Genomic DNA, 27,678 nt, shown 5'->3' on the forward strand with positions numbered 1-27,678 from the left:
CACACACATTGCATTATTCCTGTGTTGTGGGTTTTTTCAGAATTGCCAGCTAAGTTTATTACTGATTTTGTCAGTACTGTGTTCTATATCAACATAATGTACACAGTAAGCTTTTAATGTACTGTAATCAGCCTGTGCTCTAGGATTCTGCTCCTGATTGTGTAAATACTTTGTACATGTTTGTGGGTGACTAGAGGTATATGCCAAGATACGCTAATGAAAGCGGTCCCAGTAAATTTGCAGTAATTTACAAACCCGATTAAACCGTCGCAAATTGCCACAATGCCGAGCATGCTTATTAATTGCATCTATGTACATTTAAAGAGCTGTCCGTTAGCGTGTATCGTTCTAACCGGCGTGCGATTCGAGCGGCCGACATCCCGTCGAAGCCCACTGGTGAGCCGCGGCACGGGTGGGAAGCGGGCAGCCGCCTGCTCCCCGGGACAGGGAGGCGGGGGGACCCGCGGGGCTCAGCAGCTCCTGGGGCGATCCCGGGGGCTGTCGAGCCGCAGCCCCACGTCCCCGGCGCCCGGCCCGGCTGCGGGCGAGCAGCCCCCGGTCCCCGCTGGCCCCCTCCCTCACCTGCTTGCTCCGTGCAGGTGCCGCCCGGGGCCGGCGACTCGGCCCGGCCCGGCCCCTGCGGCCCGCGGCGGCAGGGGGCTCCCGCCCTCGCGGTGGGCGCCCGGCCCGGCCCGGCCCCGCTCCGCCCCGGGGCTGCGGAGGAAGCGTCGGCGGGCGCCGGCCCCCTCGCTCGACTTGCCGGCGGCCAGCGGCTGCCCGGCGCCGCAGGCAGGTTCCGGAGAGACGGGGTGGGCTGGGCCCGGGGCGAAGAGCGGCGGGTGGGGGTCTGGGAGGGCAGACCAGGGCTCGGGCAGCGGGGCGGGGGCGCTCCCCGCTCGCCTTAAAGCCAGCTCCCCCGCCCGGCGTTACGGACCCTCCCTCCAGCCAGCCCAACTGGACCCAAGAGGCTTTAAACTGCCGGTACCGGGCGTTACAGTCTGAGCTGCTGAGGGTGCAGAGCCTCCCCCGCAGGCAAGCGGCAGGAGAGGACCCGAGCCCGGCGGTGCGGTGGCAGCGGAGTTGGGAGGGGGGTGGGTTCCAGTGACAAGAGCCCTTGGGAAAAGGAGACCCCCTGCGCGGCAGCTGGGACGAATCACGGGTGCCTGCTCGTAAAGCAGGTGCAGGAAATTAAGCGGTGGCGTTACTAGAACGTGCAGTCACTTCGCTGCTGTTGGGGAGGCTGCAAAAGTTAATGACGGTGTAGTTGCTGTCAGTGCGTGTGACTGACAGAATAGCTCTGATGGTGATGAATAAGGTGCCTTGCAAAATAATTACAAAAATCGCATCTTAGGTGTGTGGTTTGTTTTTCTTGCAGAAAATGTGATTAGGAAAATATTTGTCATTTTCTGTGTTTCGTTAAATTCACGTTTTTGTATAGGTTACAGTCAGAAGAAGAGCGGATGTGGACAAAATATATGTGGTGAAGCTAGACTGTATTTTTGTGAGATGTAAACTGTAAACTCAATGCAGGCTGCTCTAGGCGTCTGTGTATTTGCAAGGCAGACGAATATCACATTTTCGGTTTTTTTGCACGTAAACTGAAGCAACTGTATGTTGTCCTTGTTTGACTTGAAGACTACTTCAGCGGTCACTGGCAGTGTTGCGACACCAAGAAGTTTAGCTAAAATGTTTAAGATTGGAAAGCTGGGTAAAAAATAAATTGGTCATTGCTAATGAAATTAAAATTTAGTGCCTCTACAACTAGCATCTCTGAATTAATATTTTTAAGGTGTTACTTCTGAGTTTAATAAAGAACTAAAGGAGTCTATTTAGGAGTTTATTTCTAAATTTGCGTAAGTCTCTTTCGGTAGCTCCTTATGTCAGATAAATGATACACTTTGTGTGTGACTAGTGATTTCCTCATCTCTTTACAGTTTAGAAATTCTTCTTTGTAGTTTTCAGATGGGGTGAACGGAAAAGAATAAAAAGAGATTGTTCTGAATATGATTATTTTCTGTTTCAGATTTGTAGCTGATTGTTCACATGTGTCCAGGGGGAGATGAAGTACGCTGGATCCTGCATAGTTTGGCTTTGTATGGCAGTCTTCCTCCTCCTTCCTGTTTCTACTTCTGTGGCTGTCAGTGAGCAGACAGGTACTTCTATTTTCCTTACTCATCACAGACCAGAGGCATAAATCTCAGTACTAAACAGATTTGAAGAAATAATGACAGTACATGGAAAATAAGAAGTATGAGCAGATAAAATTATACAAGTTTGAAGCAGTTCCAAAGCAGCCTTTTTTTTTCCTGTGCTTAGAAGATGCATGTTTGGGAGCAGTGGTAGTTCCTAGGAGTTTTCGTTTTCCAACTTATCGTACAAAGCAAGATTCTAAATCAGAGCTTGCAAGACTTCAGTGAACAAAATCATGTAGCTTTCTCAGTGATCACATTAACCTAAACAATCAAATGCTCATGTTAGCCTCACCTAAACGTAATCCCCAGATCAGGTCATACGTTTCACACATGTAGAGTTAGACAAAACCTTGTGCCTAAGGAGATAGGGGGGAAAAAAACATGGTGTTTAACTTAAAAGCTGTTAACCATCTTCTGCAAATTTTCTTATACTTCTCTGTTTTCTTCTTTCTCTTACTGTCCATGTGTTATCTAGCTGTCTCACTTAAACCCTACATTGACTCTCCAGAGATTGGTAAATTCTGTCTTAAAGACAGATCATGCGTGCCTGTAGAAAAAGAAATTGTCAGTTTTCTAGAATTGCGCATACCTCAACTTTCTAGAATTTTCCTAAAATTATTAACAATGAGAACATGCTTGTTGCTATTTAAATAGAAATAAAAATAGTTCTTGTTCATTATTTTTTTAGAAAATAAAACTTATTTTTAGTAATGCTGTTTTTCCAGAAACCTGATGAAAGGTAGTAGAAGCTATAAATATACAACTTTGACTTTCCATAATACATGTGAACCTCAGGCCCAATAAATTTAAAAAGTCAATGACTAGCATAATAATCTCTTTACTATTCCTGGAAATAATGAATATTAATGTTTAATAAGGAATAAGTGTAATGTATGGGGTCTGAGGTAAGAATAACGAGTTGTGAAGAGTCTGAAATTGAGTTAAAGACTTTTTTTCCTTATATTTTTAGGGCAGCAAAGCTAAGTACTCCACTGATTATTTATTCTTGACCACTGAGAGAGTGAGCCTACATCATAGCTGTGCGATCATTCTTTTCAGCTGTTTGAAAGAAGCAAAATAGGTTGTCTTCTCTATTGTTCCTAAGTGGTGAATTGCAGAAGGGAAGTTTCAAAAGGGCTGAAAGTGTGTGAGTGCACAAAGTTCCCATATAATATAAATGAATAAACATAAACTTGAAAAATAGTAAAACAAAATACCAGGAAGCATTGTTTTGTTATTGTCTTTTTTTTCCTTTCTACCCCCCATCTCGCCCCCGCCCCACCCCCAGCCCCCCAATTAAAAGATGCCTTAGTAAAAGGTGGACCAGTCATAGAAGATGTGACAGATACACTGTCCACTGGTAGTTCAGTGTATCTTAACTGTACGTTATGTTCTGTTAGAAGTTTGTGGCTGCACACAAACCTTAACCTGATTCCCACAAATGAACCAAATATGGGTCAAATTGTACTGCTGGGAAGAAGAGGAGAGATTGTACCTCTCTGGAGAATTAGTGATGCTGTGCAATTGAGAGAGGCTTCTGCAATTTGAGGTGACACAGGCAGATGGTGAGGAATAACAAGCAGATAGCTGCCAGGTTGAGCAGCTCTGCCGACAGCAGGGAATAGGCTCAGAGTGAAGCTTCAAGTTGACAACAGGAAAGAGACTCCTGTAGAGACTGAAGGAATGGTTACCGTCCAAAAAAGAAATACAAGTTATAGACCAGAAAGCAGGAGTGGAGAAAGAATGTACTCTGTGACAGTGCAGCGGTAAGGGGTAGAGGTGTTGTGCCTGTTCATCTGCCCTGTTCAACTGAACCGAGTACTCTGTGTTGCAAAGTTGTCGTGTTCTAGTTTGATAATTTGTATGCAGAGAAATCCATTAAAAATTGGAAATGTGCTCACTTCAAGAAGACAGAAATATCTAACCTCCTCTTTCCCCCCCGCCCCCCTGCTTCTTTCTTTCACTAACTGGCTCCTTCTTGGACCTTTGTTCTCTCCCATGTACCAGTTCTCTTTGATCATCCTCTGTCCTTCAGGATCTGCCTAGGCAATCCTTTTGGTTTTTTTCCTTCAACAACATATGCATAGCATTTATTTCTCACTGTATTAATATGAAAGCTTTTACATCAAAGCTCATTTAGATAAGATCTTGAATTATTGCATTTATATCCTGAAATTTCTCACTTGATCTACTTGAGGCTAAAGGAATGACCTTCAAATGCAGGGAAAAGTGTAAATTGAAGTTAATTTGAAGGGCAGACAAGGGGAAGAAGTGTGTTAGGGGAAAGAAGTCTCTTGTGCAAGAGAAAAGATGAACTTGTGTGCATGTGTTGGGAGAGCTCTCTGAGCTGCCATTTTGAATATACTTCGGGACTTATTAATTGGGTCAATATTGTAATAAACAAATACCAGTATTGGAAAAAAAATGTCAGAGAGTGACAGAGTATGCTAGATCTTCTTGCAGCAGTCCTCCTCAGGCTCTGAACGTGTGCCAGTAACCCTTAGATTCACATCAAGGATTTCTTTTGGTTCTTACTTGTCCACAAGTTTTGATGTGCTTTGTGTTCATCAGAAGGAAGCACTCACTTCTAACGACAGAATATAGCAAATCTGACTGAGTGGGTTCAGTTCTCTACAATCATTATTTTGATCTGACTTCAAGAATATTTTCTTCATGATGTCAACTTTTTTTTTTTTTTTTTTTGAGAACATTTGGTTTTGGAGCATGGACATGCGCTCTTTCTGTAGTGACACAGGAAGTTTTAATTTGATCATTCCTGAGTGTTTCATATTAGGAATATTAATACTTTGTCTCATTCCCAGATCATTCCTGCTTTTCAGCCTTCTTTTACAGTTACTGGTTTTCTAAGTCACTTGCTAACCCGTGAAAAATGTCGTATAAACAAAGTCCTGGGACTGTCAGGCATGGTGAATTTCCATTGCCTTTTGACGTGGAATATGTTGTGAAAAGTATTGGCTCTAGATCATAATTTTAGATAGGCACTTTAACCCAAATACAGTGAGTGGTTTCAAGTATGTAAATCAGTTCAGCTTTTTGGTTTTTGTGTTTTAGTACGGCTAGATACTTCTCAAAATCAAGATAATGGCTCTACAGTAACTCTCATATAGAATGTATTCATATTCTTAATATTTAATTCTGAATGTTTAAGATTGGATCCACAAACTATTGCTAGCATTGCAATGTTTGGATTCCTTAACTTGTTAAATGCTAAGTCTTCTTGGGTGATGAATAAGGAGATTTGGGTATCTGTAAGAATGTGGTTCATGGTAGCCTGCACCCTCTGGAAAGCCACTTCAACTAGGAAGTAGTCCATAATAGGGACCCCAGACTGCAAAGGGGAACATTCTCAGTTACATGCATTCTCGCAGTGTGAAGCCTGTAAACTAGATGAGTCCATCTTTTTTTTTTTCTTTTTTTTTCTTTTTTTTTTTTTAATGAAAGGTAGAGAAAGAGAAAAGCATCAAATCCTGCAGCCAAGATTTTCACCTGGGATATGAAGTCCTGTTTTTCACTACCTACTCTTTCTCATGGGAGAATCCATTTCTCCAGAGTCTAGTGTAAGCATCTTAATGCTTCAAGTGTGTTTGTATGGATTTCTTAATCCTTCCTGCCAAAGCTGTTATGTTATTTACATAACCATCTAGTTACCAGACTTGGAGTTGACTTCTTTCCCGTATCAACAAAGTTGTAGATTCGGTCTCCTTCATTCCTTTTCCCACCCTTGTCTTAATTAACATATATATTATAATGTAATGTGATGTGGCTTACAGAGTAAAAAAAGGGGAGAAAAAAAATCACACTTGATTTTCTGATACCTCTGCACCTGAGGCTAGAGGTGTGTAGGAAATCTGAATTCTTGACCCTGTTAGAAAGCAGGCCAGCTGGGTCTGCTTATCTTCAGTACGAATAGCTTTGAGGTGAACTCATTGGATGTCAGTGCTGACACTTACAGCACTGTAAGAGATTCCCTATGCCTATATATTTATGAAGCCCAATCCAGTAAGATTGTGTGACAGATCATAGCTAATACGGATTTCTGCCTGAAGCTGAAGTCCGACATAGGATGTGGGCATGTGTCGTGTGGGGGGCATTGCTGTTTGGCCACGTTAATTTGGCCAGTCATGCTTACTGATGGAAACTTTGGTGCCCTTCTGATGTGCACCTCAGTAGTGTTAGATGGCAGCTGAAAACTTAACCTGAACATAAAGTTTTAAGTAGCAGGTAGGTACTTGTAAAGTTAATCTAGCCATTACAAGTTACACTTGAGCTAGTGGAGCCAAGAGTGCTTATTGGAAGCTACAGTTCCCAGTCAGGAAGTGCACACGAGAGATGTCTGTAAGACTGAGACTGAAGCATGCACCAGAGTCTCCTCTGTCCTCATTTGCACGGAAAGGAAAACTGGGCACGGGGCCTAGATGGAAGCTGCAGTGTGCTTTAACAGGTGCTCTGATCATTCCAAGAATTCAGAACATGCCATTGCATGTTGAAGCAGACAACTCTAGATGCAAAGACTTTATTTTTTTTCCATAATGCCATTAAAAAAAAAAACAACAAAAAAAAAGTTCTTACTAGCATCTCATTAGAGAGACAGAAGATCAGTGATCTTTGATATACCTCCTTGATCTGCAAAAATAAATAGATTGATTTTTTTAATTAAGAAACTCCTATGTAGAGCTTATTGAGTTCTAAAGATTAAGGTCCGTAGTTTGTTCTATGGATAGGTGATCTTGTTAATTCATAGGTATGTTAACTTCAGCTTTGACATCACTATTTTAGTATGAATTGTTGACTTCGATCCAGACAGACCCATTGTTATAATGTGTAGAGCAATCTAGTGTATAAATGTAAGCTCATTCTTTCTACTGCTTCATTAGATTTATAGTAATGTATTTTAACAGAGCAAGTAGGTGCATGGTTTCCATGCATGAATTAGCGGTAAGGGTTTGTCTTGTTCTTTTTCTTTCCTGAATGTATTTGTGTAGATCTAATTCAGCTTCCCATAGGCTGAATGGGTAAACTGTCTTTTTGTATCAAGCCAAAGGAAATTTAAAGATCTGCCTGAAGTATTAAAAACCTTGGAAGAGGCTAACTTTTTGACTGGACAAACTGTAGTTGCAGAAAGAATTTTCATCAATCTATAGCAATGAAAGTTGTCAGTCTTGGTATGGAGAGGTTTCAGTTTTAATACTTTAGAGTTTTGCCTTAGCTCTCTGTTAAAAAGAATAACATTGGGCTAAAGGAGTGCATCAACAGCATGAGATGGAAGAAGATTCATGGTAACCCTTTCAGTTCTTCTGTGGGTATGGAATACAACAAAATAAGTAACGCTTACATGGCCTGTCCATGCTGTGACTGTTATGCTACTGATAAAAATAGGTCCACAGTCCAGTCTGCGGCATGTGAGAAATCGTTGCTATCATCTGGATAACACAGAAATTAACATTTGAGTCTTTATTTGTACTTGGAAGAAAGTGGCTGGGGGAATAAACTGAAACTCCCTAGTCTTTCACCAGTCAGCCCCTGTGTAAGTTAGTGCTGAAAAAACCCTACAGTTGTGTCCCAGCTTCTCTAGACCTTACTACAGCAGTTCAAGGTAAAATCATCAATGAGTCATATCTGACTACTCTTACAATAAGTACTGTGAAATAATTTAACCAAAAAGGAAATCTGCGCTATAGTATTTATACATATATTTTAAAAATCCCTTGGTTAGAAAACAGGTAGATTTAAGAAAAATGTTTGTCACTGCACGTGTGACATGCTATTGCTGCTGCAGCTGTAACGGGCTACCTTTACACTAACATATTTCTTGCAGCTATACCTGTGTACATCTACCATAGCCACATTCATTGTTCTAGAGTGCCTACACGTAGAAGTCTGTAGTTTAGTAATCTTTGTGTAAGTGATTGAAGGCTGAGGTTTGTAGATAAAAGGGTATCTAAGGTGAGCCTCTTCCTGTCATGTTGTGTGTGCATGTGTATAACAAATGGTGTATAGAAATTGCTGTGTTTAGTATGTAATTCCAGTGAATGCTTTTCACACTATCTGAAACTCCCTGCAAAGCAAAAATTATGAAAGATATCATTTCAGTTTCAGAGATTTCAACATGAATATTCTTAACTGTTCTGCATCTTTACTGGGGAAAAGGAATTTACAGTGGGGACTGGGGGTGATTTTAATGCATATGTTTAATCTCATTTGTCATGAAGCTTTATGGCTATCTATATAGGTAAGTGCATGTATATACACATTTGTGTGTGTGTGTGTATATATATGAAGGAAAGAAAGAATATGTTCTCTTAGTGCCTTAGAAATAAATCCACTTACAATTGATGTTACTTGTAATTGTAGATTGGAATTTAGATGTAAAAGACATGGAACTTGATGAATCTTACAAAAAAAAAAGTCTTCCACCCAGTCTGTTCTTGAAACAGTTGAGAGTTTTCATTAACCATGTTGTCAGGAGGTATCTTCATATCTGTGTTACGTAATTTATTTTGACTTTTACTGGTTGTTTCCAATTAGGCATTCTTAATCCAAATCAAATACTGTAACACATATAATAGAATTTAAGATTTGTGAAGGATAATACAGTTTCTACATTACTACATAATGAATGAAAAATTTCACATGCTTTAAGATTACAAATATAGCTATTTTGAATGCCTACTTTCCATCTCAATGCTCTTAGGAATCTTTAAATATAGATGATTTCCAGGTTAATGGTAGGACATTTCTCCTTAATTTTTTCATTGAACTGACACTTCAGAAAGCCCCTCAACCTTCACTGTTCAGCAGCTTCAAACTTACCTTGGCCATCCTTTTAGTTGCATCAGCTCAACGTGGAGTTCTGTGCCCAGTCCTGCTTGTTACCTTCCATTTGACAGTTTCATTAGGGTTTAGTGAGGCTATTTGCAAAGTTTGTTAAAGAAAGAGCCTGATTACTGACCCATGCACAAAAGTGACATTTCTTTGTATTTGCTTCTTAAAAGTGTACATATTTAAAAAAAAAAAAAGAGAAGAAAGGACTTTATGCAATTAAGAGACTGGATATTAATAATATAGTGTTTGATCTAAGTGTTCGGTTAGGTTTAACCCTAGAATTTACCGTGTTCCAGATTTTAGAACATTCTGTTTGTTTACCTAAAGACATTGGTTCAGACTTAATCCCCTATAAAGCTGCTTAATTTTCAACCACTTTAAAAAATATAGGTATTGCTTACATTGTTTATTATGTGATATTATTATATCCTAGTTAGTCCACGTATTGAAATTACTGTTCCCTTAAGTAACAATAGATTACCATCATAGTAATCTAGCATTTATACTTTTTTCTTTCATATTCATTAATGGGAGAGAAAGAGGTTTTTCTAATAATTTAGCCAAAAATAAAAAAAAAAAAACGCTTAGAACAGATGTTATTGCTTTATAGAGTATTGGAGATTGAAAGAGCTTGGTAAGAATTTAGTGTTTTTCTTCAGGTTATATTTTTTCATGTGAGCTTTAATCATAAACAGCTGAATTAAAAAGTGGTAAAATTTGTATCTGCTTATATTATTAGAAATGTAGTATGAAATCTGAAATATCATTGTGCTTATTTAGGTTTTGTAATTTGGTTTATTACTGTTTTTCATATTCTAAATAAACATTCCTGTTAATATTACTGTCACTGTCATGATAGTTTTTCTGATTCATTTTTGTTTGATAGAATTTTATGAAAGATACTAAACTTTGTTCTCTTGAAGGTGCCGTGTGTCCTTTAATGAAAACAGTTGTCCATCATCTCAAACAAATCCACAGAGACAGTCTTGGTGTTTCAGGTAAATGACTGCATTAATATGAATGTCTAAATTAATTCGCTGGTAGTGGATGTAACCATAGTTCAACTGAACTTTAGAACTGAAAGTACTTCAAAAGCTGTTTTTTTAGGAAGGTGGGATTAAAATCAGAACGTGTTGTTCTTGGAAAATATTGGTTCAAGTTCTGCAGCAACGTTCATTTCCGTTGTTTTTCCCAAACATCCTTCGTTCTTATCGGTTCAGATGATAAAAGGAAATAATGAATGCATTTTTCAGGTTGCAACGTCATCTACTGAATGAATTTTGCACTGATAGTTTCTCTGTCAATAAAATGAATATTGGAAGTTTCTCTCACTTAAAGTAGTAGTTTTTAAAATAGTTTGTCAGTCTGTACTCTAGAAAGTCACCAAGCATGCTGAAAGTCAGTATCTGTTTTTTAAATTCCATTAAATAAACTAAATCACTGTATCGTATTTCACAGGGTTTGATCTGGCAGAAAGGTTTTCTTTGAGGCAAACATCTTGTGGAGGGGAAAAAATCTGTTTTAAACTGGGAAGCGCACCTCTCGTCAGAGACACAAGGTAAGTAAGATATGACTTGCGTTGTAAGTCTTTAAAAGACAGAGCTAAGACTAAACACTGTTAATAAACTGAAACACTGAGGATGCCACAGAAAGGATGCCACAGAAAGACAAGTATGTCTATTTTCAGACATTTAATCTGCAACAGTTTTTTCTTCAGGAAGCATTTTGATTTAGATGTGTTTTTCTTCTCAAATCTGGAAGTATTTAGGTAGGAGGTTAACGGCAAATATCTTTTTCTCAAACTGTGATTCTAATACTGAGAACTCTACTGTTTATAAATAAATATTTATAAAACAAAGGAAACAAAGAACTTTCATGGTGTGACAAGAAGTGTTGTGCTAATCTTCCCTCAGTGAAATTGGCTGTCCTCTCTCTCATTACTGGCAGGATTAAAAAGCAAGAGAGAGTAACCATTTCCTTAAATGCTATATTTTCATTATTATTTTTTTTTCTAGTGGAATTGGCATCTGGCCTTTGAGCAGCAACAGAACAGTGGGTACTCAGTCTAGAGGTGAAGCTAGGCAGCGTCCTATTCCGACACAGGGTGGGATAAAAGGCAGAGGCTGCATGAAAAAAAAATCAAAAGGAAGGTGAAAGAGAGTAAGGCACAATGGGACTGTATGGATTTAAGTTTGCATGGGGACAAGGAAATGGCAAGAAGCAGTTAGGAATGTAGTTTCAAGTTCCTCATGCTCAGCGGAGAGAGAGAGAGAGAGGATCGTCTCAGAGCTTCTCAGTTGAGATGTGTTGTGAGTCATGGGACCGTGGTTTCTGTACAGCGTGTTCCTGTGCTGACAAGGGAAGCAACTGTATTCCTGTGTCTTCAGGTTGAGTATTCTCTGTTGCAAAAGGTCTGGCTCCAGCATGCCTAGGAAAAAATACACCCAGCCCTTGGACTTCCCCTTTGCTTGGATACTGGGCAGAGCAAAGAGGGGCTGTGGGTAGCTTGAGGCCAGGGGAGAGGGAGAAGAAAGGAATCGGAGGCACGCAAACACGAAATCTGTGGGAGAGGAGAATGATTAAAGAAATAGGACCTAAATATTGGAGATTACTAGTTAGCCTGTAAGTTTTTCTGAGGTATTAGATACTGCAAATGCTAAATTTATGTCTCTGTAATTCTGCAAAGTTATCGATCTCTTTTTTTAAGTACCTCAGAGATTAGCTGTTGAAGGAGAAATTACTAGATAAAATTACTTGACACAGCAAGTGCTCTATTTTTATTAGGGCCTTCCCAGTAACATCAAGATTGTCTTTAGAAGAGGAACAGGTAGTATTAGGTACCACCCATACATGTCTTTGCTAAAACATTTTGAAAGTTTGTCAGTAAGAAAACTTTTTTTTTTAATATCTATTATTCATTTTTCAAATTTTTACAGATTTTTTTTTTTATGGATAGGAATTTGAGGGAAAATCAAGGCAGTAACAAAAACTGTGCGACAATTTTCATTTAGCAGTTAGAAGCTAAGTAGTCCTTTGTGTGCACTGAACTGCATATTGCAAGCTGACTTACTTTATTCTGAAACTGTAAAAAAAAAAAACAATGGCAAAAAATAGAATTAGAGGAGCTAGAAATTGGAAAAAGGTGAATTATTTAAAATTCATATTACTTTGAGGGAAAATCATCATTTGAAAGGATCAATTTCTAAGAATTCAATGGGTTTGGAAGGGGTCTAACAGGTGACACTGAGGTTGAAAAATGTAAAGGTGTTTTCCTAGCTTTTATTAGTAAGCCTAATGTCTTACTAATGTCTGTGTTTTATTTTCGTATTTTAAAAATTGTTTATTAGTGAAGGCAGTGAGAATGGGGAATTTGCGTCATGGCTGATAGCTGTGACTTAGCAAAGCCTTAACTCTTACAGCTTACAAGGGAAATACTCAAGAAGGACACAATACTACTTTTTTTTTTTTTTTTTTAATGGAGTGGGAGAGAAATCGAAGATTTTTTTTTTCAATGTTTTGTCTGTTCAGCTTTCTGGAAGGAGGATGACTCTTTGAGACAAAAATGGCTAGTTTTTCTTTATTTTCAGTGTGACTTGGGCAGGGAATAAAGAATTTCAGTAGAGGGTATACCTGGAAGGCAGGTGGTTTGGCTTTAATGGTCTCTTGCTTCTCACGTTCCTCTCCTTCCCAGTTGTTTTCTTCTGTGTATCTTCATGAAAGAAAAACTAAAGAGAAAATCTTTCCAGTTTCCCCTAAAATCATGCGTGTCTAATGGATGAAAACTTTAGCAGGATAAAGCAATTGAGTTGATTATTAATAAAATGCATAACAGTGCTAATGTATGAATATAGTTAGGCTGAAAATTAATATCACATTATTGATGTTAGCAACTTATGGATAAACTTTTCAGGCAGCTTACTGTGGAAGTAAGTAGTACTTCTTACATATATCTTCCTGAATTAAAAAAAAAAATGATTAAAAGTGCTTTAAATAACAATCATGACTGCAGAATTTCTATTACATGCTAGTTCTTCATGGCAATAGGCTTGCTCATGCTTTTTTAACCTTTCTTCACATGATGAAGAAATGCATGTTGTAATTAAGAATAGTATTTACTTTTTTATTCAATATGTTGAATATATAATAGCTTTCTGGTTTTGAGATAACACTTCAGACAAGATTTTTTAAAATTATATTTTTGAAGTGTTTTTGATACTCTTCTGAACTTCTGAGTTAGTTTTTAAAAATAAGAGGGCAGTCAGCACAAAGTCAAGTTTTGACATGATGAGGTTACAATGAAGGAAAGTCAGGAACTCAGATATCCATTATCATAACCTTATAATTTACTTTATCTCGGTTATCCAGTTATCTTGTAATATATTATTTTTATTTAAATCTCCTTCTATTACATTATGTCAGATTGTGTGGTTCCAGACCCATTGCGTTATTAGATAAACAGAGGTTTTTAGGATCATTCTGCCTCAGAAAATATGTTAGTAGACACGGTGTGCAGTAAGGAGCAGAACAGTGTTTGTTATCCATCCTGCAGGAAACTGAGAGTATCTGATTAAGCTGACTAGCAAGTATCAAGTAACTTGGCATATCTCCTCTTGCATTTCATTCATTCAGTCGTAGTGTGGTTAATAGAAAGCTATGCTGTGCCATTTTTCTTGTGTGATGCCATTTTGGTTTTTTTTCAATGGACCTGGAGTAGTGTTGCACCTATTTATATGTTGTAAATAATTTACAATGCAGTGTCAGCTTGGGAAATTGATTATGTCTATTTATGTTGGATTTCAGTTATATCGCTTCTCTCTTTTTGTGAGGCATATTTTTTTTTGTGATAGGAGGTGCTTAGCTTTTCTTATGCTCCGCAAAAATGGCTAATAAATATTAATTTAATTCTAATTTAATTCTAATCTATTCATATTTTCAGGATTAAAGAGTGATTTTAAAATTAAAATACTGAGAGTTACACATTGCACTTGTTATGTGGGCTTTAATAGAAGTTATTCCTGAGCGAGGTAGTATAATTGAGCTTTTAATCCTAAAGAAATCACAGTAAAATCAGTTATGCAGGCAATCTAATTTTATAGTCATAATAATAGTAATTGTATAATGTTTTAATTTTATTTCAATAAATACATGATGAAGTCATATTTTGTTATCTAGTTTAACACATACTGCCTATGCGGCGTATTCCAGTTTGGCATAGAGCTTGCTGCCAAAAGCAGCATAGGGCTCTGTGCTGATAGCAACTCCTTTAGCTCTGCCAGCAGTATTCAGTACATCTGGACATGAGACCTTTTAGGCTGATCTTTGTTCTTTAGTTGCCTTAGAGTAAATAGCAGTAATTTCGCTGTCCTTCTCTAATGATACATCAGGTGTCAATTGTTCATTCTCACTTTTGTGGGCTGCTGGTGGGCCGGTTTTCTTCTTATCTGAAAGTGCCAATAAAGGAAATAAGAAGTTGATTTCAGCTGAGCTTCAGAATGCTTTTGAAATGGATGTTTCTGATTAGCAAATCTTAATGGCACAGTCATGGCTTTCTTATTTTTGTAGTTTGTTTGGCTTGACAAACCATATTAATTTACTAAAGAGATAATCATAGCTGGCTGTTAAATGATTTCAGAGTTACAGCAGTTGGGATTACTCTCATGACTTATTTAGAAATTCTTCCCTTTTCAGTGTTAGGTACTGCATAAGAGCTTGGATTTTTACTGTATTTGGACTACTGAGCTCCATCAGCAATATTGTCCTTCACTGCTGCCAGAAGAGCTGCGGCTGTAGCTTGGGCCGTATTTGAGAGAAAGTGTTTGACGCCCTTCTGACGTCTAGTTATGACATGCAGAAATACTGTTCCCACTTCTGTTGATATATGCCAGGCTGGAGGATTCTTTCTGCTAAGAAAAGAAATCGATGATGAAAGAATATTTATGTGAGGTTTTTTGTTTATTTTTAATTCTAACTTTTTTAATAGCAAAAAGTGCATAGGCAATTGCATTTCCCAGACTACAGCTGGCATTAAGCGTGCCAGTTTCTGTGCTCGCCGTTAGAAACTAGCTAGTTTCATAGCTAGCAGTTTGCCATGAAATGGCTTTGCAACTATTTACTTTACCGTATGTTCCCTGTATCTGCTGAGACTTCTTTCTTCACTGAAATAATAAATATCAAAATCCTTGCATATTACTTAAGCTGTCAGTGAACGTCCACATGGGCATGACTTCTGATTACCTTTGCACATGGCATGTGTTTTGATCAGCGGAGGCAGGTTCTGCAGTCTTCTTGAAAAATATTATTAAGATATATATTAAGAAGTCACATAGCTATTTCTTAAATAGCATATAGAATAGATAGATGCGAACTTCACCGGTTTCCAAAAGATTTAATAAAAAACTTTTAAAACACCTACTGAAAATGGCAATGAGGTGCCACCCCTGTTTAGTGGCAGTAGTTATACTTATGCTAACATAATCTGTGCTTACATGAAGTCCTGCTCGTGTTCAGTCTGTATAAATGTTAGATAGTTATATAAGAAACCACCTCTCCCGTCCTATATCATGTATTTATCTGAAGTCATTTGAGCCGTTGGAGCCAACAATGCTAAGACTGAAATGTCTGGTATTTTGGTTGCAGGGTATTTTCAAGAAAAGGGCCTTGTCTCTGGAATTTGCTTCCTGAATGTGGAAGCCTGAATTCAGTGCAAACGCTGATGCTTTTTTCAGGTCTCTCAAAGTAGTGGATCAGAAGCTGCAGATACAATCTTTCTTTTTCCAGTTCTGGTTGAAGGTACTGAAATTGTGTACTTTTTGTTTATTTCCAGAAACCTGAAAACTTTCTGTGTTTCATAAATTAAAAATAAGGATAATACAGGGATTACTGTTGAAAGAACAAATTGGAGTTGTACCTACCATGTATACGCCAATTATTTCATTTCATACCTAAAGAGAAAACTGAGCCTCTTACTGTGAAAATGATAGGACAATGCTACTTTTAGAGAATGAAAACACGTGAATGTCTCTTTCTGCATATTTCCACCTGTTTCTACTTGACAATTTACAAGAAATATGCCAAGATCTTTTTATAAAATTTAAGACTCGGACATTAATTGATTTTAATTGCTATATTAGGCTTGAATCATCCTATAATTTAACATGCAGTTTACTATACAGAAAGAATTGGGAAAGCAAAATAATGACAGATAGGTGGCAGAGGGAAAGAGTATATATAAAAATGTGTAGTACTTACATTGAAAGCAGACTGTGAGGGAACAGAGAGCAGAAAAGCATTTTCACTTATGGCACTGGCTGTAGCAAATCTGAATTCTTTAATCTCTGGTGTGTTTCCCAGACAGCAGAGCATTTAATGTGCCAGTGTCATACCAGTTAAATTGGTAAGACAATGTTGGGTGAAGCAGACTGTTTCAGTTCCTTTTTTCTCCAGAAATGTTTTGCCATAAAGCACTTGCAGTTAAAGAGGAGGAGCTTTTGAGAGATGTGTACTTTAAGTGCAGTGGTCCACAACGAGAGTTTGCAGGAGTCCGGCAGTGTTTGTGTGGATCCCCAGTGTGCCTCGCAGTTCGGGATGAAACTTAAGGCGGGCGATAAGCACATCCCAGGAGCACTGGGTGAACAAATAATAAAGGCAGTTTACTTTCCTTACTTAAAAAGCCTTTCTTAAGTTGAAAAACATGTATTTCAGTTCAGATTATTGTTACTTTTTGCTGCTGCCTTTCTTTTAAAGAAGAAATCTGTTCAGCCAAGGTTATAATATGGAAGAAAATAAATTAGGAGTTCACCTTCACAGCACTCTTCTCCAGCTCTCAGCCTCATCTCACTTCCTCTGCATCACCATCAGCCTCCCTGGTCAGCGACGCCAGCGGCTGATCCCCGTAGCCGTGTCATCTCCAACAATCACAGCAAAGAAGGAGCAAAAACATGCTGCTGGGATGGGGAGTAGCCTGCCGTTAGCTTAAGCAAACCCTGAAATTGCACCTTCCATTTAATGGTTTAACCTGCCCCATGGAAAACAGTTCTGTCGTTCTGATTTTAAAAATGGCATCTGCAGTATCTAAGCAATTTCACTTTTGCTATATGCTCCCATATAGAATTCCTTTTTATTTTCATCTGATATGATTGCTAAAACTATTATTGGATAAGATAGTAAAACTTAAAACATATACTGTCATAGATACTGCAATTGCTAGACAAAGTTATTATGTTACCAGATTTCTAGATTCAGCACAAGCGATTTACCTGGGCACTTCCCTGTGTCCCTTGTTCAAAACACTGGACACAGATTTTGTCACAGGTTGTTCAATTTACCAGTACGTTAGCTGAAGAGCCTTAAGTGATGCTGGACTGTGGGGAACTTTCACAAGGGTTTACACATCTCTTACTCCTTGCCAAACATGCTGATTTTTAAAATCTTTGTAATGTTATGTTGGTTTTCCTTGGGCATCTTTTTTTTTTTGAAGAAAAAAAGTCCCCCAAAAGTGAGTACAAGGTAGTACTACTAATCAAGAAGGAGGATGCAGATATAAGCTTGTAACAAGACCTGTGTTTCATAAGAACAGTAGTCAGAATAGTCTTAAAACAAAAATACAGTTGCAAAATTAATACAATTGAAGTTTCTTAGAAATCTAGAGTACATATAGGTATATAGCAAAGCTATATGCAACCACACAGAATTCAATGAAAGGTGCTGGGTATAATGCATGCAGCTGAGGATAGACTGTAGCTTCCATATGCTGTAGTATAAAATTAGAGATTGAAAGATCATTTATCAGATTTGCTGATTGGGCTAAGAGGATTCAAGTGTCTTTATAAAAAGCATATAATTTTTCTAGCTGAAGCAGTGGTGCCAAGCACTTCAGCAGTCATATGTCAGCAGACTGAAAAAAAACTGTAATAAATCAGATTTTTTTTTTCCTGGCTTTTGTGATTTAACACTTTGTGAAATGTTTTTGCATTAGCTATGCTTCCAAACATTCCTCCCCTTAACTAAAGTTGTACCTACAAAAAATGTTTGTGCTGATACATCTGTGTCTACACTGGGGCTTTGTTGTTTAAAGATGTCATAGAAATATCACTCCCTTCCCCCACCTTGCCTCTCAGTTTTTATTTTTCTATCTAGAAATAGTTCATCGGGTCTCTCACAGTGAAGCTGCCCATTGCTTTTTTCATTACACTGATTTTCATTTATTTTCAGTTGGTTGTGAAAGGTTTTTGGCCTCTAGCATTTCTCTGTGGTTAGCTCTTTGCAGTTTTTATCATCATGCCACAAAACATTTTTTATTTAAGGTGATAAATTGCCAAATTTTTAAAAATACTTCTTTCATTTTGTATGAGCAGTGCAGTCCCTGTCCTGGATTTTTCACTTGGAGGCCTGGGTATCAACCTGATTTCAGTCATAAGCGTACAAAGTTTGCCGATTGCAGCCTTGTCTCAAGTGAATATTTGTCATGTCATAAACTCATTTCAAACTTGGAGTGATTTAATAAACTTCAGCATGAAAAACCGTCTTTAATCTACAGAAACTAAGTCCTGATGTACAGATTTCGATGTATTAACAGAACCATGTGCAAGAGATCACGTTATTTTTGGATTTAGTTAATGTGACTGGTTGCAGAATCTCAGAATTCTACTAAAAAAAAAAAATCCTAAAAATACTCCGGGATTGAATGTGACAGTACAAGCCTTGAAAACTTGTTGATAGTTCCTAATATGGCATTAGACTTTTAATTGTCATATGAAAATGCACATAGCTTTTATTTTAAGGATTAGGTTGCTGCTTATTGCTACACTTGTAATAGCAGTGTTACTGGCGAAGTCACTGATAAAGTTTGATTTATGTGTTTTACTCAGTTTTCTCTGTGAACTCAGCTGAGAGTTTAGGAAGAAATGTGAATGTTCATAATCTATGGTGAGCAGCGGTGTTTACTCAAATACTGTTTAAAGCATATCCCATAAAAGAGCAATGGCTATTTTATGGCTAAGGAACGTGAGATTTGCTTTGGACCACTTCTGAGAAGGAACCACACAGACAGCATCATCAAGGTGCTGTGACTCCACTCACTTGGTGTTTTATCTTACTGGATTTGTCCCTAAATGAGCAGTTCAGAATGCTGCATGGTTGCTGATTTAAATTAATCTATGAAACTAAAGAACAAAGAGAATAGTATTCAGCAGGGGCACACAGGAGCTGTTTGACAAGACTTGCGAGGAAGAAGTGCACTTGCAGGTCCAATTCTTGCATTCAGTATCCTCCATCCATGCTGGATGTGCTTACTTTGAAGTACAGCACATGCAGCTGCAGCATTAAAATTGTTGCTGTTGCTCAGGATTGACATCTCGCAGCTGACTTGTACAAGATTAGTAGTTAATGCTCACTCATTTTATATGTAAATGTGTTCTTTGGAAACAAGGGTTTTTTGGGAGGAGGGTCTTCTAATGCAGTAGGCTTTTTTTTTTTTTTTTTAAGAAATCTCCTGTGAAATTAAGTTACTGAGAATTGATAGTGTTTAACATAGGATGTTTCATTCCTATGTAAACTGTCGACAATATGTGATAAAGCCAGTAACTCAAAAGATTAATAATATGAACAGAGACACTGAAAGAAAACATACCACAATAGGACCAAATATAGAAGACAATTTGTAGCAGTAGTTCAGTAATGAAATTCTATATGAAGACTTAAATGTTTGAAGATCTTAAATGCAAGAAATGCCACCAGACCTTTGTGTTTGCTTCAAAAGGAGGATAGACTTTGAAACAGTTTCTTTTTTTTATAGGTTGCTTTCCTTTCCACAGGATTTTATTTAAATTTAGGAAGTGATAAATGATTGTATTACTGTTAGTATGTGGGGACAGATATGCTATGCTACCAGGAAATTACATAAGCTTAAGATTGGTTTGTTGTTAAAGTGTTAGGAGCACTAAAAAAAACACTTTGTGATTCAAGATAGCTGATAAGATTTCATGGAAAGGAAAAGTCATTACTCATTAACTGGTTGGAGTTCTTGAAAGATTGAATAGTTGTAACACAGCCTTGCTTCATTGCTCTCCTTAAGGGCCAGTTAGCACTGCTAATATGAATCCATATTATGCCTAAGATTACTTTTTTTTTTTTTACAGCATCCTAACTTTTGTTATCAAAATTAAATATCATCTCTTTAATGTTTGTCCTTATGTTGGATTGATTTTATCCTCATACGCAAGTAAATGTGTACTCCTGTCCAACTGGTTCTAGGTGGCCCTGCCTGAGCAGGGGGAGTTGGACTAGACAACCTCCAGAGATCCCTTCCAATCTCAACCATTCTGGGATTCTCTGATTCTATTAGACTGTACTATTAACAGATTTTCTTCCTTGAGGATATAGATTCCCATAATATTGGGTACTTAATTCCATTGCCAACCAAGTAATCTACAGGGTAAGAGAAAATTAATCAAAATGCTGTTTTTGTCATAGGACAGTGAGGGAACAAAGTATTTCCTTTTTAAAACTTCCAAAATATTTCTTGCATCTTATTACATGCTTAAATGTTATAATTTTATACAATGCAAAATATTGGTAATATTGGTGATATTTTCTTTACTGTCATAACTCTTCCACACTTCATCTACTAACCTGAGGTTTATAGCAGGTAGGAGGATGTACCTAGAATTGCCATCAGTAGTGAAGATTTCAATCTTTTCAAGCTTTACTATTGAAAAATAAGGTCATTGTTCATTCTAGTTCTGTTACTTTCACATAGAACTTATATAGATGATTCAACCTCAAATTAAGTTATAGATAATGGATAAGCATGCATTGTTTTAACACAAAGTTTTCTACTGTGAAGCCTTTGCTCTTTTGGGAAAAGTTTGCAAATTCCCAGCATATCAAGCTTCCTTGTTTGGATATAAGGCATCCGGCCTGTTTCCCCAGCCTGGGAAGGACTCTTGGTAATATCCAGTGTTCTTTCAAGTTGGGTATGGTGGGTACTTTTGATGTGAAGCTTAGGAAAAAGTTAAGTAATATGTTCATTCACTTATGCAAAGCTTGAAGCCTCCTTTCCCACCTCTGTCTTGGGCCTAAGGCAAGACTCCATTGCTCTTGAGAAGGTTTTTTTTTTTGTTTCTCTCCTAGCCTTTTAAAGAGAATAACTGGCCATTTCCCAGCTAGATCTGATAGTAACAGGGTTAGTTAAGTCACAGGTCCTTGGCCCATCCTCTTAAACAGAGTTATGACTCAGCAGATAGCAATGCAGTGTTGAATTTATTTTTTTTTTTAGTTTGATCTATTTTAACCCTATTTAGTCTGTAACTTAGCAAAAATCTCATTATTACAGAAAGTGTGAGAGATGCAGGCTAATCTGTATGTAGTCTTGTTTGTTTGTTTATTTGGTTTTTTACTTTAATCAGACAACTCACTTCTAAGTCCCCAGACTTCGGAAGAGTGTTAATTTTCAGTTTCTGAAAATGCTATTGAGTCTTTCTATGTGATGCAAATTAATTTTTATATTTTTTATTTTCTGTATTCATTCTCTTAGAATCCATGAATGTTAATGGTTTTTACAAAATGTAAAAGGGCACATTATTTATCTAATTATCCTCCAAATTGTAAGCAGAACACCATGCTTAAGTATTCGTAGACCAGTGCTGTGTGTAGGGGGTGTTAAAGCAAAAGCATGTTCTCTCTCTGTAGCTTCACTCTTGCAGCTGACAGAGCTACTTATTTCAGGTCAGACCCTGGTATCTGGTATCATTAACCTTCTTTCCTACTCTGGTCTCTTCTGTTGGTAACTTAATATTCACCTCTTATACCTTATTTTTTTGGGGGGGAGATCAGCTGGAACCAAGATGGGTAGATATATCCATCTATAACAGTGTTGTAGGCTGTAGTACCTTCAGGGTTCCTGTGCCTTTTTTCTCAAGCACTTCTTAGCATGGCTTGCTTGTGACTTTAGCGTGAAATGAATTTATTTGTAGGTAGGCTGGCGTGCTGAAGGGGAGGAGGCCAGTTATCCAAGCGGTTGTTTGAGGAGGTTAGGAAAAAAAAAGCATCCCTTAGTTTGGTTCAGCTGCGCTCCGTACAGCAGTCCTGCTAGCTCTCCCTTTCTACTGCCAGCTGTGCTATTATGTTCACTGTGAGCACTCAACGTTTTCATAAGAGGGATGCTGGCCTGTGAGATGGTTTGCCTTTTGCCATCAGCCAGGGTTGTCTAGGACCTGGCAGAACAAACCCGGGAAGGAAGGGAGGAGCCTGTTCCAAGTGTAACCAACGGTTAGGTTTCATAGTGCTTGTTCCATTGATTTATTGCAAAAAGCTACTAAAAATTTGGGATGGGGAGAGACTAAACAGGAAGAAATTGAGGGTTCTAAGGAAACAACACATTTAGGTTGGGTAGTACGACGTCATGGAGAAATACAGAAGGTAGCTCTCACAAGCAGAGCGTGAGAAGTAAAAGGGCATGAGTCTCTCAGCATGCAGCTCTGCTGGATGTGTAGCAAACTCTTGTGTAGCAAACTAAAAAGACCATTCTGTTTCTGGAATCAGTTAGCATCTGTAGATACCTGTACAAATGCCTGTACAGTGCTGGTAAATTGGCTGTGAAAATGTCCAAGGAGAGATGGATGCTTGTATTTCTTCCTCCTCTAGAGAAGATTACATGGATATACAGACAAAGAAAAAAGAAACGTCATTCCTCATTTCCTTGCTCCGTTCCAAAATATGAAGTGCATTGTCTGTTTTCAGACTGAAATGATCATGGCCTCCAATAGACAAATCCTTTATTGTAGTCTGCATTTTATTTGTTTTTCCAGACAACAGTAACCACTGAGATCTACAAATAACTAACACTGTACCATAGATCTTGCTTCAGGATAGGAAGTATGTAAAAACGCATGCAGAGCAATTTTTGCTGCTAGTTGACTTTCAGAGGTTATTGTAATTTTTTTTTTCTAACATCTTCAGAGGATTTCTTGCTCAGCTGAATAACTCCACTCCACTGTAAACAATTATACTTAGCATAAGAATTTAATATCTCATTGAGTTTGGAGGCTGCCAAATAACAGACTAATAACTAGATCTGTTGTCTTTGTTCCATTTCTGGGAGCAAAATAGAAGGACCACATGAGTTACAGAGCTGCTCATAAAATGCCTAAATAAAGACACAGAGGTAGATGTTAAAAAAGTATGTAGAGTCCTTTTAGAAGTACTTAAGTTCACATCCTCCTCTCGATGGTTGCCACACTTGAAAAAAAGAGTACCACAACTGGATTTTACAACATTAAGCACAGCAAAATGGCCTTGAGAGACAATGTAAGAATATCACAGAGATTGACACAATTCTTGAATGAGTTGAGAAAAACTTAAATCTCTGCCATTCTTTTAAGCCAGCCTTAGCCTTAAATTTTGAACACGGACTGTATCTTAGGAAACAATCACAAAATCACTGAAGAAACAGATCATCACATTTGTCTGGATTCTGCCATTAATCTCCAAAGAGAAAGTTTTGTTCAGTTTTTGTGGATTGCTTGTCAGAAATACGTCAGATCCTGTGTAGTTTCCTTATAGAGGTAATCAGTTTACCAGTGTGGTTCTGACTAAGGAAAGCACTGAAGGGACATTCATGCTGGACAGTAAGTCTATGTTTGTATGTGTGCAGGGAGATTTCATTTCCCTACAGTGAATCACAGGAGTAGAAACTTCTAGAAAAACGGTTGGTGTTTTGTTTTTTATTTCTTTCTACATTTAGCTACAGAAAGGAGAGTGAGGTGTACGTCTAGGAAGAGCATGATTCCTGACATGAGGTGATGAGAGTTGAAGAGATTATTTTCTTTTGCGTGACTTTTGTGTTTCAGTATAACTACACAATGATAGGGAGGTGCGTGCTGGTACTGAAGGGAGCTCTTCCTGACTGACACTTTGAAATTTTGATAAATAAGCAGATGTAGCATCCATGGAATGTGGAGTGAAAGGACACTTGGTATGAGAAACCTTACTGTGTTCACATGACTCTAAAAACAGTAGAATGAATATGACTTCTTACTGTAACGCCCATGAGAGGAGGAACAGTTAGTACAGAAGGTGTCAATTACTGATGCATCAGTATCTGCTACAGAGATGTTACCTGAATGCCACAGCTACTGAAAATATGTATGCGAAAATCAGTTTGGAAAAAAAAGACTGGGGCAACAGAGACTGGGTTTGGTCCGTTTCTGCCGCCAACATTAGAAAGTCTCATCATGTTTCTTAGTCAGCAAGTGACACTGACACATGGAAAACCAATCTGATTTGAGCAGCATCAGGCAAAGGAACACCAGAAAGTGTCCTGCAATTGCATGATTAGGAGAAAGCAGATGCAGAGGAAATGTTTCTCCCCTTTGCAAAAGCACTGGAGTTCCAGTTTTCTTATCTCTGTTCCCCGTCTCTCAGACACCGAGAGCAGTATGTTTGCTTGTTCTCTGGTCATCTCCTAAGGAAAAGAAACAGTCTGAATGCAAGACCTGTGTTTAGTGTAAGACTTGAGTGAATCATATAGATTGACTTCCGTCTTTCTGAATCCCAGGTAACCAGGCATTAGATGTTGAGCTCAAAAGTGTCTGGAGGAACATCTCAATGCCTGTATATTGCAAAAGCCACCCAAATCTTTCCACTGCCCTATAAATTTCCTTCAATTGCTTTGTACACAAAAAGGCAACTTACTGTTTTCTTGAATTTACACCACTGCAGGTGTGAGAGCATCCTTTTGAGTCTGAGATTACTTCGAGTAAAATTTTAGCTTGCTCAAGTAGTCAGGCTCTGGCTTTCTCCCCTTCCCTGACTCATCTTCTTCCACAGTGTTCACTGCTGGTATGGCTGTTGTTCTTTGTCACCCCATGTGCCTCTACATGGAAAGATGCGACCTACTGATTAGAGCAGCTTAATTTACTGTGCAACATTCAGGGTAAGGTGTGATATTTTGGAAGGGGAGACAAGCTGTTTGAATATAGTATTTTATAATGTGATACTTTTGCTAGTTTCTGAACCCTTTTCATTGTCTTTTTCCATTTTAACATTATTAAAGAGGAGAGAGAAAGAATGAACAACTGCGTATCCAAATTACACATTATTGCTTTTAGTAGCCTTTGGTCTTTGCTAGGGTTATTTTTATTTTCCAAGTACAAGGAAAATAAAATTCACTGAGTGCTCTGAAACCTATTAGGTTCATAAAACAAATGTCCAAGTTAAGCAAGGCAAGTGTATAACTGCATCAGAAGTGCTGCAAGTTGCCTTCCACAAGATAAGACTCCAAAAGCCTAAATGTTGACCTGAATTTTCTCAAAACTTCATCAGATTGCAGAATTCTGCTTAGGAAAATGAGGAGAAAAATTGTTGCATTTCCATTGTCCATTATCATAAGTTACTACTTTTAAGTCTGTTTTTCTTATTGCTGCTGACTTTTTTTTTTTCACAAAAGTTAAAATGTGCAGAAATTTGTTAAACTTGACAGCAGACCTAGTTTTGCTAGCCTGAGCTCTTTAAAATCAATAGAAGACTGGGCTTTGGCTTCATTAGAGCCAGGAGTTTGCCAGTAATTCCTGTAAATAAGGATACAGAATACTGCTGGAAACCCTAGGGGGAAAGTATTCTGAGCAGGCATAATAGTTTTGGTATTTCTATTTCTTATTTAAACCAATCTTTTTTTTTAAATGCCCTTTAAAATTTTGATAGCAATAACACTGACTTTGACAAAAAAAAAAATTCCAATCCACTTGTATATTAAAAGTGACATCTAATCTACACCTGTGCAGTAAATGAAAGCAGGGGCATGCAGAAGTATATTAAATATTAGGTAAATTGCTTTTCTTAATGTTAAAATAATTTGCAGCTTTGCTTTCAGCGGTACATATTCTGAGTGGGTTGAGCTCTCCCTAAGTAATTAATAACTCTTAAGCTGTCTGAATAGTTTCCCTTGAGTTGCATCATATAATGTGTCATATGAAAACAACTTGAGGCCTAATGTAATGTGAAACTGTATAGTGTATCTTAATGTGATTTGAGGAAGATGGATGGGAAGGAAATTATTTCTTATTCTGGGTAACAAACAGCTGTTCTTAACTTTTATTTGAAAAGAATGTAAAACACCCTTTCTAGACAGAGATTGGTAAATTGTTCTAGTTAGTTATTTCCCCTTCTCCTATTGTACCAGTCAAGTTAGGCAAAAAACTGAGAATCAAAAATATAGTAATTTGATGTAGAAATACTGAGAATAATTTTAAGATTTTTTTTATATATAATGGATCTCAGTTTAAATCCCTTAACAAACATGAAAAGGTTAAGATTTCAGTGTCTTTATCAACATAGTACTAAATAAATCATTGCCTACCATATGAAAGTTGTTTAAACTCCTTGAGCTCTGGTCACCAAATTATTGTAACATTGTCATGTTACAAGTGACATATACCAGGTAATGGTATATGTCAGTTGGAAAAGATATGTCTTGCCATAAACTCTAAGCATCTCTCACTTCACTCTCAGGAAATGTAAGTTGGCTCATCTTTCTCTTCTTGGAAGATATTCAGCAAGCTGGAGGCTTCATTGATACTTGTAAATACGGAAGTTTATCGTGTACCGTAGTGTATTCTCATTCGATATGGAACAATTAGAGTTCATAAGATTTAAAAATAGATGCTGCTTTTCCATTAGTGCTTTTTTTAAAAATAAAAACAAAAGGTAAATAAAGGATTGCCTTACTAAATTTGATATGGGTAACTCAATGCTGCTTTACAAAGATAGAACTAAAACTTTTTATAGCACAGTGAATACACAGTTAATTCATTCATAATTACTTCTTTTAGCATGGTAGCACTAGGAGAACCAGCTGGTATTGGCATTTCAGAAATTTTTAGAACTTTTGAGGAAACAAATGAATAAGCACATATTTTGCCAAAAAACAGTCTATACTTGATAATTATAAAAAATGGAAGGTGTGTACAAATACAGTTGTAAAGTTTACACAAAATTCCTGTAACTGCTCTTCTAGTAACCTCGTAAGGTACAGTCTATGCTGTGCTTGGGCCATAGCACCTGTTTTTAGGAAAAGTTACAGCTACATTTAATCCAGTAAAAAAAAAAAGAGAATGTAAGAAAAACCTTTGCAACTCTGAGTATACACATGCTTTGATAGAGTGGCAGATAGTCATTGCAGGAACGTCAGTGTGTGTTTACTAACTTTCTGGATGCATCTGCCTGATGCTTCAAGTTGTGGAACATTAAGATATACCTGAATGTCTGGATTTGTAATGTATATATGTATGATCTAAAACCTTGTATTGTTAGTTATTTTCCTGCTTGTTATCTTTGTTCTCTTCAATCTGCCAGCTCAGGCCTCTGTAATTTACAGTACACCTCAATCCAGCAGGCTCGGGTGGTGTAAAATTCAAGGCTCTGTATTCAGTTCATGTGCTTCAATTCCTGCTATTGTTTTCAGCATTTTCCACCAAGGGTGTGCTTTGCTTTGAGAACACAGTGCTCCATTCATCAGCTTTCTTTTTTTTTTTTTTATTTATTATATACTACTGACAATCTGGACAGAGGGAGAAAATCAAACTGTCTAAATTCTACCTAAAATATAATTTAGTCAGACTTTGGGCGCCTGAAACTCGGAGAATGATTC

General features: G+C 37.7%; 1 protein-coding gene across 1 annotated transcript in view; it reads left to right on the forward strand.

Moving 5' to 3' along the window:
* The first annotated feature begins 282 nt into the window (after positions 1 to 282).
* The window catches only part of COL19A1 (collagen type XIX alpha 1 chain), a 198,039-nt gene continuing 170,643 nt past the window's right edge, over positions 283 to 27,678 (forward strand). Inside the window, exons 1-3 of the mRNA XM_086743558.1 lie at positions 283 to 981; positions 9,922 to 10,033; positions 10,494 to 10,593. Of these exons, the coding sequence (XP_086599684.1) occupies positions 283 to 981; positions 9,922 to 10,033; positions 10,494 to 10,593 (911 nt within the window). The remainder of the gene's footprint in view (positions 982 to 9,921; positions 10,034 to 10,493; positions 10,594 to 27,678) is intronic.

The sequence above is a fragment of the Chlamydotis macqueenii genome, chromosome 3, assembly GCF_036417535.1.
Source record: "Chlamydotis macqueenii isolate bChlMac1 chromosome 3, bChlMac1.mat, whole genome shotgun sequence".
In the NCBI taxonomy this organism is placed as follows: Eukaryota; Metazoa; Chordata; class Aves; order Otidiformes; family Otididae; genus Chlamydotis; species Chlamydotis macqueenii.